This window comes from Monodelphis domestica, chromosome 1, assembly GCF_027887165.1.
Source record: "Monodelphis domestica isolate mMonDom1 chromosome 1, mMonDom1.pri, whole genome shotgun sequence".
Taxonomy (NCBI): Eukaryota; Metazoa; Chordata; class Mammalia; order Didelphimorphia; family Didelphidae; genus Monodelphis; species Monodelphis domestica.
Window position 1 is genome coordinate 693940201 of NC_077227.1, and position 15643 is coordinate 693955843.

Here is a 15643-nt window from a genome sequence, read left to right on the forward strand (position 1 = left end):
TTGGAAGCTAAATAACATAATCCTAAAGAATGAGTGGATAAAAGAAAAAAATCACAGAAACAACAGTTTAATTCAAGAGAATGGCAATAATGAGACAATATATCAAAACCTATGGGATATATATAGCAAAAGCAATAATTAGAAGAAAATTTACATGTTTATATCAATAAAACAGAGAAAAAACATATCTATGATTTGGGAATGCAATTTTTAAAACTAGAAAAAGTACAAATTTAAAATGCCCATTATCACTAATATTATTTAACATAGTATTAGAAATGCAAGCAATAGCAATAGGAGAAGAAAAAATGAAGGAATCAGAATGGACAAAGAGGTAATAAAAGCATCTCTGTTTGCAGATGGCATGAAGGTATGCATGGAAAACCCTTAAGATTTTACTAAAAAGTTAGTCAAAACTATCAATAGTTTTAGCAAAGTACCAGGATATACAATAAAGCCACAGAAATAATAAAAAATACTCATATATCACTAACAAAGTCTTTCAAGAAGAGACAGAGACACCCCATTTAAAATAACCAGAGACAGAATAAGATATCTGCCAAAACAAACCCAGGTACTACATGAACATAAAATACTCTTTACAGAAATAAAGTCAAATTTAAGTAATTAGAGAAATATTAATATTGTTTTGGGTTAGGCAGAGTCAACACATGTAAAATGGCAATTCTACTTAAACTAATCTACTTATTCAATGCCATCCCAATTAAATTACCAAAAGATTACTATTGAGCTAGAAAAAATAATAACAAAATTCATTGGGGAGAACAAAAGCTCAAGATTATGCAAAGAATTAATGGGGAAAATTTAAAGAAAGGCAGTCTAGCAGTACCAGATTTTGAACTACATTATAAAACAGTAATTATCAAAAATATTTAGTACTGTCTAAGAAATAGAAAGGTAGGTCAGTGGAATAGGACAGACCTACAACAAATAGTAGTAAAAGATTATAGTAACCTTGTACTTGACAAAAGTATAGATTCAAGTTTTGGGGATAAGAACTTATTATTTGGTAAAATTGCTAGAATAATTGGAAAGTAATTTGGCAGAAACTAGGTATAGACTAGATATAGACTAGATATAGGTATCTTACACCATTCACTTAGATCAGATCAAAATTGATACATGTCTAGACATAAATGGAAATATAATAAATAAATGAGAGCAAGGAATATATTACCTATCAGATTTATGGAAAGGAGAGAATTTATGAAAAAATGAGAAATAGAGAGCATTGTTATATATAAATGGATATTTTTTATTATATTAATTTAATATTCTCTTGTGCAAATAAAACTAGTGTAGCCAAAATTAGAAAGAAAGCAGAAAACAGGGAGGAAAATTTTATAGATACTTTCTCAGATAGAGGTCTCAGATCTAAAATATAGGAAGAATTTTGTCAAATTTATAAGAATAAGAGCCATTCTCCAATTGATCAATGGGCAAAAGATATAAACAGACAATTTTTGGATGAAGAAATCAAAGCCATATAAAGGTATATATATATATATATATTTTTTTTTAAGTTCCAAATCTCTACTGATTAGAGAAATTCAAGACGAAACTACTCAGATATCATCTCACACCTATCAGATTGGATAAAATGATAAAAGGACAAAAGTTGGACAAGTTATGGAAAAATAAGGACACTGATACATTGTTGAGGGTCAGCTAGTGGCTAAGTAGATCAAGAGCCAGGCCTAGAGACAGGAGGTCCTAGGATCAAATCTGGCCTCAGACACTTCCTAGCTGTGTCACCCTGAGCAAGTCACTTAACCCCCATTGTCTAGCCCTTACCACTCTTCTGTCTTGGAACCAATACAGAGTATAGATTCTAAGATGTAACGGTAAGGGTTGGGGAGTGACTAGAAAAATTGTGGTATATAATTGTGATGGAATACTACTGTACTATTAGAAATAAGCAGGGGTGCAGCTGGGTAGCTCAGTAGATAGAGAGCGAGGCCTGGATAAAGGAGATCCTGGGTTCAAATCTGGTCTCAGATACTTCCTGGCTGTGTGACCCTGTGCAAGTCACTTAAGCCCCCATTGGAACCAATACTATTTATTGAAACCAATAAATAGTATTGATTCTAAGGAGAAAGGTAAGTGTTTAACAAACAAACAAACAAAGAAAAGAAGAAATGATGAGCAGGTTAATTTTTTTTAAACCTAGAAAGATCTACATGAAATTATGAAGAATGAAATGAGTAGAACCAAAAGAGCATATACAACTCCAGAATTAATATTAGAAGACTAATTTATGAATGCTCACCACCAGAGAATGAAATAAAAAAATAGAAACATGAAAGATACAATGTGTAGATACATGTTTTTATTAGGTTATACCTTTTATGGTGTGAGAAGAGGAGAAGGGAAGAGATACCTGAAAATAAATTCTATTAAATAAAATAATAACAATAATAAACAAATGGGCTTCTCCTGCCAATATAGCTTCTTAGATTCTTAACTCCAGGCTTCTCCTTATATTAAACCATTCCTGCGTATGTGGTATAAAGCCTATTTAGTCATAATATATATAATCTTTTGGATAGATTGTTGTAGTTTCCTAACACCCTGGATCTTTTCCATCAGATTCTGGTGTTCCAGTCTACTTTTATGAGTTCCAGCATCGGCCAAGTGCTTTTGATAAAATCAAACCTGCTTATGTAAGAGCTGACCATTCAGCTGAACTCCCATTCATTTGGGGGGGCCCTTTTATGACAGATGAAGGCTCCATGCTGGGTAAGGAAAATATATTCATCAATCAATCTTTACTGGATATTTATTCTGTGTCTAGAACTGTGAGAAATACAAAGATGTAGTTTTTGTTTTGAAGATCTTATTATCTTTAGTGGGTAATTAAGATGTGTGTGTGTGTGTGTGTGTGTGTGTGTGTGTGTGTGTGTATTGGAGAATTCACAATCTCATGGCAGATTAAACTGACAATTTAATGTTGGGTTTTGTAATTAAAGCATCTGTATAGTAAATGGATACCCAGGAGAAAAAGTAGAAGACTTCAATTATGATAAAATCCATTTGGCAGTTGGTCAACACACATGTAAAATTAGTCATAATATTCCAGTAGTATTGGAGTCCAACTTCATTGCAATCACTCTTGGGGTCTTAGAGTTCGCCACAGAAAGGCAATAATACTGAAAGGAAAAAGGTTGTCGGTTATGGTGATACAAGTCTCTAACCCCTGCTTTCAAGAAGGGTGAGGCTGATGGCTTGGGAATTCTTACCAGTAGTAGGTTGAACCAACAGGTGTTTACATTAAGTGTAGCACCAGTATGATGATCTCTACTAGGTAGGGGGCTACCAGACACTAAAGAGGGGCCAACCAGACCAAGTTGTAAGGAAGTAGATCAAAGATCCCGTGTGACTCAATGGGATTGGGCTCATGAGTGGCCACTGTACTTCCAGTCTGAACAAGACAGGAAGAACTAGACTCAAAAACAAACCAAAAAAGTCAGATTATCTCATACAAAGGAAAGCTATTAACAGCTTCTTGGGGAATCAAGAATGGGTTTGGGGAAAGGATACATCTGGATCACAGTCTCCCAAGAGATAAGGACATACTTTCATCTCCAGAGGCAGCAAGGTACCTCTGCAGGAAAGTCCAAACCTAGGTAAGATGATCTTGAGTACTCAGCAAGACACTGAGATTACACCATGCTCCCATTGCTCCTCCCTAGTTCAGTGTGTGTACTCCTTCACATATAGAAAGGTTGCTTAGAAATGTGGAAGAGTCAGATGTTTTATAGGGAGGGTTGCGGTCTCGTGATTGGTTTCTACCTATATTACTGATTGAGGCAGATTGGCATCAATTAATAAGGCAGCTAGAAATTTCTACTGAGGAAGATTCTAGATATGGGTTGGAGTAGGGGTGGATGGTGGCACCTTGTAGAAGGAGGAGCCAATCGTTAGAGAGTTATCTTTCAAAAGAATGGTGAGGATGTGTAACTTATATTCCTACAGACCCTCTAATATAGAAGGTTCTTGGGACTACTTTGCTTAAGTTTCAAATGACTAGTTCTTTTAAAAAGGAATGATCCTCCCTTGTCTTTCACTTCTTTTGACCCTCCAAGTTGTATCATGTAAGTCTGGGACTTCCTCTGAGTACTGAGGAAGGGGTGATCCTCCACTCTGGCATCATGGCAACTTCTTTCATGTCACTGTAAGAAATGGGACTCAGCTAGATAAGCTTGAACCTGGGACTCTTCTGTCCATTTCTTTGCTTGCTCTTTGCTTGCCCTGAGACGGAAGTTCCAGGTTTGGAGGTCACCTTGTGAGTCAATAATATTTAGAGATCACAGGTCTTCAGTTAGTGTAAGAGGTTTATCATCTAATTATTGTGAACTGCTGCTGAGCCCAAGGGTCTAGTACACTGTATTCTCTACATTTACTGCTTTGGGTCCCATGTGTTCTGGACCCATGAATATAGTGACTAGGTAGTGTAAGGGATGAATTTAATGGTTGGACAATAATTTTATGAATTTATGTTGCCACCAACATTTATTATATCTCGAGTCAGAAATTTATTTACAAAGATATACAACTAGAAAAGAAACAATAAAGAAGAGAAATGTGAGAGGGTTAAAGAGGTTATCTATCCTATCTTAATCCAGGCAGAGATTAATTAGCTCTCAACCAGGAAGGCTGGTAGTGAGTAACCACACAGCTTCCTCCAAGATGGAAGCTAGTCTCTCCAGAAACTAAGAAAAGAGTCAGTAGTCCAGGAGTCAGAGTCCAAGTTGAAGCTGAACTCCAAAAGCCCACAATCCAAGCTGCTGTCTCCAGCTAAGCTCCCCAGATGATTCTCTCCATTCAGGAGACTATCTCCACAAGACTGACTCAAGTTGAAGTATTCATGGCTTTTATGGTGCTAGCACTGCCCAGGGGCCAGTGTTTGTGGGAGCCAGTTCTCTTATCAAAGGCCACTGAAGGTTCAACTCTGATCTTAGGATTCACAAGTTTCTAGAGTTGTCACCCATTGTAGTAAGTGACTTGCCAACTCCTTCATCTAGTCACTTTTATTGGTTCAATCCAAAAGTGGATGACGAGAGTTAATCCTGTCTTCACAATCATCGATGTACTAAGTAGGGGTACTTAAGTTATTGGTTAACCAAGTATTAACTCAAAATAGACACAGGGAATAAAGAATTCCCTTTTACAAGTGTAAACTAAGAAAAGAGAACAAAGAATTCCCTTTCACAATAGTAGTACTGGGAAATCCTGGCCACCTAGAAGAAGAGTCAGACTCTTTTTCTCATATTGTAACTCATTCCAGCACTCTCCAAAGATTTACTTAAAGCTTTGGTCTGACTCATACCTAGGGTCTCCCCAAAAGGCAGAGTGGAATGGTACTCAATAAATAATATAAATCATGTAAGGGGGAGGTATATATTTCTTTCATTTAAAAGAAAGGCTTAATACAAAGGACTTTTACAAATAGATGTTAGCAGAGACACTTTAAATAGGTTACAATGTCTTAGAGTATTTTCATACTCTCCTGGGAAGTTTATACTTAAAACATCAAATCATGAGGTAATTTCTAGGACCACGGAATAGACCATGTTAACTTTTGCCTCTGCTCTGCCCTGATCAAGCAACCCCATCCAGATTCATGTCTCCTGACAAGTTGGGCCAAGCCTTGTGGTCATTCCTCTTGTCAGTGGTCATCTTTGATGTACAAGTTCTATAGAAGATGTAGAAAACACTTCCTTCCTCTGCATGACGTGGCTAGGAAGTGTCTGAGTCCAGATTTGAACCTAGAACCTCCCATCTCTAGACCTGGCTCTCAATCCACTGAGCCACTCAGCTGCTCCCCAGATCTCTCAATCATATAAGATGGCCTTACAGCCTGGAAATGTTCATAGGCTTGGTAATGTGCCATCAGAAAACAGAAGCCTCTAGAGATCCAAGTGCAAGATCACTCTAATAAGCTCCACTTCTTTCTGTCATGTGGGAACAATAACAATCCTTCCAGTGTGGAGAAGAACCACCCTCTTGGGAAGTCTTGGATCAAAGGAAGAGACCCAGAGGAAAACTCAACACTTTTTTAAAAGGTCTGCTGAGTCATTGGCTCTTCCCACTCAGTGGCCAATAGGAGAATTGCCTCATCATTCTAAAAGACAAATGCTGAGCTAGTGCACATACATGGTTAACCAGAAGCCTTCAGGGCAGCTCTCCCTATTCTCTGTTAGATGATTTATAATTTTGAAGCAATTTCCTACCCAACCCATCTGGGTGTCAGAGTTCTCCTGGGAAACTTATTAGAAGCCTCCTCTAGGAATGATGACAGGGCACAGCAAATCCTTTGGTCAGGTTTGGGTGTTTCTGAGATGTGCAGTGACCTGAATGAATGTGAAGCTCAGATAGGTTTTGGTTGCATCACTCTTCATGATGCCAGCAGGGCTTGACTGCATGAGGAATGATTATTTTTCCAGCTTTTCCAGACTCCACTGAGGAAGAGAAGCAGCTAAGCAGAGCAATGATGAGATACTGGGCCAATTTTATTCGCACAGGGTAAGTAAGATGCGAGCCATCACCCTACCCAAAGGAGGAGTATTTTGATTCTAGAATGGTCTCTGGGGAATTGAATATTTAGATCCATGATCTTGGGGCCACAGAATCATCGTCTCAGAGACTCACCTTCTCCCCTTGTCCCTGCTCCAAACTACAAGGGCAATGTCACTGTTACTTCAGAACTAGCCTTTGTTCTAGGTAGTGAAGAAGAGGACTCCACCTTGAAAGTCCACCAGAGTTTGAACTTTCAATCTCAGCTATGGAGAAATTTAAATCCTAACCTTTGTTGTTCTGACCTCCCAAAGAGGATTCTTGTGGTTCCTGATTTTTTCCCTTTGTGGCCACCACTTGAACTCATCCCATGCTCCTTTAGTATCCTCAAATGTCAGGGTCCTAAGATCTCTATCTCCAAGGACCTACAACCCACAGTATACCTCAGAAAACCAATAAGGTATTGACAAGCATTGGCGAAGTATTGGCACACATGCCAAGTCAGCACTGGGGAAGCTGCTCTGTTCCTCCTCTTCCCAGCACCCAAGGACATTTTTTGCATGCCAGTCCCTCTGTCCAGCCACCCAAAGTGAGCATTTCCTCCCTCCACCCAGGGATAATGCGGGGGCTCACAGGCAGCTTGAAGTTGCAGTTTGGACCCGTGAATTTGAAAACCATTGTCAATGACATTACAACTTTATTACCTTTACTACCTTATCCTTTGGTTTATGCTGTGCCGTAAGACCTATGGCACGTTTCGTAACTAGCTCATCATCCCATAAAAAACATGAGACTTTCCCCAGGGACACATACAGCACAGGGGAACCCATATGCAGGCATGCAAGGAAATCTATATGGGTAACCAGACCCTGCCCCCGAATTATACTACTTCATTATAAAGAGATTTCCTCTGGCTCTCTTGCTCTCCCCTTTTGACGTTCAAAGCAAATATAAAAAGATCAACCCAAGAACCTTTCTTAGTTCTCTTGGTAGGATTGCTACAAGCACCCTCAGAGGAAGAGAGAGACTGGTGCACATGCCATGCATGGTGATGGCATCAGCTATCTCATTGTTCCAATTATTAGATTTTCCTGCTCTAGCTAACACTGGGTCAATAGTCTGCTTTCAAAAGGGCTCACTAGTCCACCGTGAGTTGCCTGCATTCCCTCAACTGTAAAATGAGGATCATACCAGTGCCTACTCCCAGGATTGTTATAAAAATCAAATGAGATATTATTTGTGAAGTAGTTAGCACAGTGCATGTACATGGCAAATGCTATATGAATATTAGATATTATTTTTATTACATCATTATCATTATGTTATTAATGATAAAAATATGATTGTTATAATATAAAAACAAATTCAAGTTCAGTCTTTGGGTTAAGAACCTCTGTCAAAATCAGAGGTCATCTTATCTAACCACTTTGTTTTTACAAATGAGGAAACTGTGTCTCAGAGAGGCAAAAGACTTACCCAAGGTCACACATGTAGAAACACCTACACCATTAAGCCTTCCCATCAAGCCTTTGCTGTAGTCCCTTTTCCTGGGTTGAGGCTTTCAGAGCTAGGTTACCATGACATTCAATCTGGATATAGTACAGTACATTGGAATGGCCCAATCCATTTCTCCAGAGAGATATTGACTCTTGAAATGTGGTTGGGGGCAGGGGTCCTTTCTTACCAAAGAGTCAAGTATCTCTCATTACAGAATTTAGAACACACAGCACATGTTGTCACTACATACATGTTATCCCATGCATTCGTCTCTAAATAATGTGAGGTGTCATTATTTTATACAAGGTTTAGATTTAAATTAAGAATTTATTAAATATTGGAGAGAAGAAAATAAGAAAGAAGGCATTTCTTGCCATCAAGGAGTTTACATTCCAATGGGGTATGGCAACACCTAAAGAGGAGATAGAAAGAGGTAGGGCTGGATGATAGTGACCCTCGCAATCTAGTCTCTAGTCTAGATTCTAGAAGGGTTGTTCTTTTTTATTTGTTTATTTTATTTTATAAAACCTTATCTTCTATCTTAGTATCAGTTCTAAGGAAGAAGAGTGGTAAAGGCTAGGTAATTAGGGGTAAGTGACTAGCCCAGGGTCACACAGTTAGGAAGTGTCTGAGGTTTGAACCTGGTCTTCCTGAGTCCAAGTCTAGTGCTTTATCCATTATGTGACTTAGCTGTTGCCTTGCATTTTGAAGGTGCTTTATAAGGATGAACCCCACCCCAGGTTAGTTTAGTATCCTCAAAAGTCGGGGTCTTGTGATCTCTGACTGCAAGATTCTCTAACTCACATATATACACCAGAATGCTAAGTTTCAATTCCAAGGCAGAAGAGTAGTAAGTGCTTGGCAATTGGGGTTAAGTGACTTTCCTAGGGTCACACAGATAGAAAGTATCTGAGACCAAATTTGAACCCAGGACTTCCTATCTCCAAGCCTGGCTCTTTATCTACTGAGTCATCTAGCTACCACAAGAGTCATTCTTATTGAAGCAAAGCAGCTGGTGTGGAATTGGAAGGGACCACAGACCAGTGAGTCTTAAGAGAAATATAATGTGTCTGTGGCAAGTTTTGAAGGACATGATACATTTTTCCCCTTCTCCAGTCCACTAACTCTTTGTGCCCTAATTTCCAGGGACCCCAATGGAGAAGGGTTGCCCAACTGGCCTCTTTTTGACCAATCAGAGTCATACCTAGAGTTCAACTTGACCTTAAAGATCAGAAGAAAACTCAAAGAAGACAAGATGGGATTTTGGAGAAAATTCATTCATGAAAAAGTCAAGCCATATGTTGAAGGAAAGAAAGCACACGTGGAATTGTGACTTCCCTGACACGAACTGCCTGAACACATCAAGCCCAGAGCATTTAAAGAGATCATTTTAAGATCTTAGTCAACTTTTTGTATTTGTATATAGACAGAAAAACCAAGACCACCAAATAAAAGTTCACAACCAAAATTATAATAGCAATAGCGATGACAATATTAGTGAATCCCTGAGTGTTCTGTCTTAAGTACCTTAAAGGAAGGGACCTGTCATACTTGCACTTTACAACAGCCTTCTAGTGCCATCATAGAGCACTGCATACAGTGAGAACTTAATCAGTGTTTGGTGAATATTTCTCTAGTGCTTCATGGTTCCCCATGAGTAAATAGAGGCTTAGAAAGCGATTTGCCTAAAGAGAACTAGTTCATCTGGCTCTGAATCAAAATATAATTTTTCCCCCTTTACTAGGCTAGATGGAATCTTTGGAGTGTTTGAAGGTGTTGATCCCATCTGGAGATTCCCAGAGTTTTCTCAGTTGTTTCATATTTTCTGTATTTCTTTCCAATTCCATCCAAATCCCAGCACTAAATCTCCTCAGCTGGTTCTCCCCTAGCCGTGGCTTGGTCCTGTCTCTGAGAAACTAGCCCTGTAGGTCAAATAAAATGACAAAGTCCTCAAAGGTTATAGAATGAATGAACCTTCGAGCCTTGAATTTCAGAAGCGGAAAGGATCTTTGGCTGCCGAATGCCTGAGGAGTCTGGGATTAAATGTTAAGCCTTTCCTGGACAGGGCTTGTATTTCACTTATGTTTACATCCTCAGTGCTTAGGTCAGTGACTTGTCTGTAGTAAGGGCATGATTTAATGAACCATGATCAAATCAATACATGTCCTAAGCACCTGGGCTGCTGTCTGGGCTGGGAATCCTGGGAAAGGGAGTTTAGACGAACAGGGTGCAATATGTTATCTGGCCACTAGGTGGTGGGCTGAGATCAAATGATCATTGCTTGCTTTCCTGGATCTCTTCATACATGCTCAAGGAAACCTCCCCAGTCTATGAATATTCAAGCATTTCTCAGTCAAATCCTGCTCTTCTTGATCCCATTTGGGGGTTTTCTTGGCAAAGATACTGAAGTAGCTTGCTGTTTCCTTCTCCAACTCATTTAAAAGATAAGGAAACTAAAGCCAACCGAGTTAAGAGACTTGCCCAGGGTCACACAACTAGTAAGGGTCTGAAGCGAGATTTGAGCTCTAGGGTGAGTCTTCCTGACTTCACACCCAGCCTTCTATCCATTGCACCACTTAGCTGCCAATAGCCTATGGATGATAATGGCAATATTTTTGGTTTTCAGCTCAAGAGAAGCATTTTAATCTCCTGATTTAGGGATGAAATGAAATAGTAATTTATGGAAATCAGCCTTCACCCTTTCCTTATTCTGCCCTCTTAGATCTCTTCCCTCAGTACCTACTGATTTGGACACTTAGCATATAATCCCTGTAACCTTACTGTGTGAGAGAGCCTGGTGTGCCTGACATTTAAGGGGCTCCACTCTAACAGAAGGGGGTCAGGAGTCCCAGAGAGAAGGCTTTGGAGTGACCCCTACTTAGAAGCTTGGGTTACTGTGGGTCCGAATAGAGCACACTCTCTGATCTTTGCTTCCCTCTCCTGCTTATTGTATTGGACTTCATTAAAACCTGATGGGTGCTGGCATGATAGCAGGATGGCATCTGGCCCTGAAACTGAGCATTGAATGAATCTATTGTGTTCATTCCAGACTAATTCCACCTTCTCTCACCTACGACACTCCCTAAAAGTACACACAGCCCAAGCTAACATGCTAAAAATTATTTGTGGTTTTTTTTAACCTTTACCTTTTGTCTTAATATCAGTTCTAAAACAGAAGAGTGGCAAGGGCAAGGCAATAGGAGTTAAATGACTTGTCCAGCTAGGAAGTGCCTGAAGTCACACTTGAACCCAGGTCCTCCCAACATCAGGCCTGGACCCCTCTCCACTGTCTACTTGACTGTCCCTAAAACTGGTTTTTATGCTTTAAGACAAGGAGGTGAATGAGAACATCTAGTTACCCTAAATTCATTGCTAAACCATCCATGAAGTCTTTTGTCTCTTAGCTCCAGGCATTTTCACTGGCTATCTACTATGCCTGGAATTCTCTCACTCCTCCTCTCCATTTTCTGGCTTTCTTGAGGTTCTTTTTAAAAATCCTGCCTTCTACAAGAAACCCTTTTTAATCCACTTGACTATTTGCCAGAATTTTTCCTTTGATGGTGATTTCCAATTTATCCTATATGTAGCTTGTTTGCACATGCAGTAGGACTACCAGAGATCTCTTCTAAGATCTCTCATGGATGGCTGAAACCAAGGATATGAGTGAACACCTGCTGGCAACTTTGTGTAACTAAATCAGAGGATTTCTGATTCAGCAGATGTGGGGGCACAACTTTGTTGTCTCCCCCTTCTGATGGTAAAGGACCTTGAGCGAGGGACTATTTTCATCTTTCTTTGTGTAGAAATGTTTATTAACTTGCATGTGGTTTTGGTAAAAGACTGGGGATGGGTAGAAGCCAAGGAACACTCCTTGAGGACCTGAGATCATCAGCATGATAAAAGTATGAAAGCCAAGGTGAGCAGGAAGAGCTTACTGCTTGAGATACTGGAAAGGGGTGATTGGATTTTTATCTTCTTCTAAGAGCGGTAATGGAGGGGAAGGAGAGAAATTGTACTTTTAAGACGGTTATCTGGTTCATTGGACGTGGTCCATAATTTCAGTAACATTTCTGAGGTCATTGGTCCTCACTTTTCCTCTGGGGAAGAAACAAGTTCTTGAACATACACATTCTTCTTCCTCCAGATGGAACTCTGCCTTCCCCTGATCCTTCTCCCAGAATTCTCCATTCACCAAACCCAGGCATTACCATGCATGTATCTTTCCTAGTTTTCCCCAAATATCTGTTGCTGTGCATCCTGGGATTTCTCTGCATAGAAAAAAGCTCCAATTCCTGTGTAGTAGGGAGAATCACTGTACATTACTGTGTCTAAAATCTAGGTCAAGGGGCAACTGGTTGGCTCAGTGGATTGAGAGTCAGGTCCAAAGATGGGAGATCCTAGGCTCAAATCTGGCCTCAGACACTTCCTATCTGTGTGACCCTGGGCAAGTCACTTAACCCCCATTGCCTAGCCCTGACCACTCATCTGCCTTGGAACCAATACACAGTGTTGATTCTAAGATGGAAGGTAAATGTTTGAAAAAAATAAAATAAAATAAAATAAAATCTAGGTCAGAGATACCATCCAGTCTACTGCTTTTTTTTTTGGGGGGGGGCATTTTCTTTTATCTTAGGAATCCCCAGGAATGTGCCTCTTTTAGGAGAATTTGGTTAATAGATGAAGGGGATAAGGATTCTCTTCCTGTGTATGTGTTCTCCATGACATGGGAATGGGGGAGGGATGTATAGTTTGATGGACCCCTGGAATAGAATAGTAAACTGAGAGAAACTATTACTGCTTGAAATGGTGAATAAACTGATAGGAACCTGTTTCTTTAGCAATGACTGTTGTTCTCTGGCTGGCTGTGACTAGAAAGAACTGCTGAGGGAACCTGAGGCTGCTTGTTTGTAATGGAGGTAGAACAGAGAAATGCTGAGGGATGCCACCACACAGGAATGTTGGTACACAGGGAACTACTTATAAGGGAATGCCCCGGGGTTTACTCTGGGGTTCTGCCTATTGATCCCTACTAATTGCTGATGGATCAATCTACTTCCTAACCTCCTTCCTCCCTCATTCCCTCCCTTAACCAACCTCTCCCTTTTGCCTCCCTCACCTCCAAAATCTTCTTGAAGCCTTTGCTTCTTCCCTCCCTCCTGAGAAAACTATAAAGATACTCCAGTTGCTTTCTCAGTCAATGGGGTTTATTGGGATAACAGGATGGGAAACTGAGGTAAGAGGGATGAGGATTTTCCCTAAACAACAGAGATAATTTTAGAAAGGTTTGAGGAAATATTCTAGTCACAAGCTGTGACTCTGAGACAGTTAGGGAGATGGAGGACAACAGCAGTTTGAAATCTTCTTTCTTCTTCTTCATAAATCAGCCAGATCTCTCAGCTTAACCCAAGAAAGAAACAAAGTTCAAAGTCTCTCCTTTTCTCCTGGCCAGCTCAACTCTCTTATAGACCACCAACTCAAAAGCTTCTCTCCTGGTCAGCTTCCACTGCTCAGAGCCAGAGAGCCAGAGACCAAGTCCCAAAAGCCAAGTTTCTCTTCTCAGTGTCAACTTCAACTGCTCAGAGCCAGAGAAACCCCAGAAAACAAATCAGCCTCACAAAAGCCTTTCAGCCAGCCTCAAACCTCTAGGGAGCGAGAGTGTGACTTCCAGTCAGACATAGAGACCAAAAGCCAAGTTTCTCTTCTCAGTGTGGCCAGCAAAAGCCCCCAACTGCCCCTCCTGGGAACATTCCTTTAGAATCTTCTCTTGACTGACATCTAGAGCTATATCTCCAGCCCTGCATCTTGGTCCACAAGTCCTGCAAAACCTCTCTTTCTTCATGTGTCTATCACACCCCATCCTAATTAGCTATTTCCCAATTAGAGAAGTTTTGGGATGTTCAAGGGAAGAGCTGAATAATGAGCTCCTAAAACTCTACTTATTGAGCTACCTGACCAAGCCTCTGGGTCTCTGGTCATTCCTAGACGGCCACTGACTTATGTGTCACCTATTGGTTATGATACTGACATCTATCATATCAATAAACTGATATTCTTACCCCCAAGTCAGTCTCTGGAGATAATTTGAATTGTAATAGTTAGTGAGAATGAAAAGTTTTCAATTGGTGACTGACCTGGAAGTGATGTTGCATACAAAAGTCTTGGACAGATGAACTCGTTCCCTCTCTCTTCTCCAGCAGATGTTGAGAAAGGAGAATAAGACATACTGCTAGCCTCCAGATGGGCCTCCACAGAATTGTAGTAGCAGCAGCAGCAGCAAAAAACACTGCTATGGTCACTTTTATCTTCCCAACCAAGCCACAGCATGTACATGGATGGGTGGTGCTCTAGTTTCTGTGTCTGGTCTGTTTATTCTTTTCTGATCTTTGGTAACTGAGTATCAGACATAAAGAGAATCAAGTTGTGATATTGTGGGCTTCAGAACATCAGAAGAACCACAAGAGTCCAGAAATCACAGACCATAGCAGAGTCTGCTGGTAGCATAGCAACGAAGCCCAGAGAGGAATTAGGGCAGAGAAGCAACCAGCTTGACCCAGACCAGCAGTGAATTGACCTGTAAGCTGAGGCACCATGTTCTACAAGCAAAGAAGCACTCATTCATTGGCTAAGTCGCTTATAAAAGTGAACCTAATGGGGGGAGGGGGATTTGGTAGGCATTACTTTAAGTTTGAGCCCACTGTCTCCATGGACTGAGTAGGTATGTAGAAGGGATAGTGTAAATCCTGGTGGGGGTTGGTTGGGGGGTGATGCTTGTTCTTTTGTCCTTGCTATTTCTTCTCAGTATTTCTTTGTAGAAGCTAATTGATGTTTACTGGTTTATTGATACCAGGGAGACTCTTGCTTTTCTTTGTATCCCCAGCATTTAGCATGGTACCTGGACCATAGTAGTGCTTAATAACTATTTAATGAGGGGGGAGCTGGGTAGTTCAGTGGATTGAGAGCCAGGCCTAGAGATGGGAGGTTCTAGGTTCAAATCTAGCCTCAGATACTTCCTACCTATGTAACCCTGGGAAGTCACTTCACCTCCATTGCCTAGCCCTCACTGCTCTTCTGCCTTGGAACCAATACATAGTATTGATTCTAAGATGGAAGGTAAGGGTTTAAAAAAATAACTGTTTAATTGCTGAATAATTAGAGGACAGAAAGATTAAGTACTGACTCAAATTCATCCCAGCCAGTTTGTGTGTCTGAGCCAGCATTTGAACCCATTCCAACTAACTCTAAATCCAGGGATTTCTCCAATTCAAGAATGTTGTCCCTGAATACTGTTCCTCCTACCTAGGTACTTCTTTATTTGCTATTTCTGGAGCCCATGGTGCCAAGCTGGAGCCATAAAGAACATCAGAGCTGAAGAGCCAACAGGAAGGACTCAGATGTGACTCGGGTTTTCACCAATTGAAAGTTCTTGGCCTTGAGTGGGATGAAATAAAATGCCCACCCACCCAAATTGTAATTACAATCCTGGAGTCAGAGAGTAGATAGTAGAAGAAGCAGTCTTTGTTCTTTCTCTTGAGAAAGGAGGCCATTGCCCTAATGGCCATGCCCAATGCATGAGTGCAGATATGAGCATTTTATAGATTCCTGATGCAAA

At 40.4% G+C, this 15643-nt stretch overlaps 1 protein-coding gene across 7 annotated transcripts in view; it reads left to right on the forward strand.

Annotated features, from left to right (window-relative positions):
* The window catches only part of LOC100019607 (carboxylesterase 3), a 79112-nt gene extending 69604 nt beyond the window's left edge, over positions 1–9508 (forward strand). For all 7 annotated transcript variants that reach the window (XM_056802097.1, XM_007477112.2, XM_007477115.2 and 4 more), the window contains 3 exons: positions 2611–2760; positions 6468–6546; positions 9181–9508. In XM_056802097.1, the coding sequence (XP_056658075.1) occupies positions 2611–2760; positions 6468–6546; positions 9181–9367 (416 nt within the window). In that variant the 3' untranslated portion in view covers positions 9368–9508. The remainder of the gene's footprint in view (positions 1–2610; positions 2761–6467; positions 6547–9180) is intronic.
* Positions 9509–15643: the final 6135 nt, after the last annotated feature.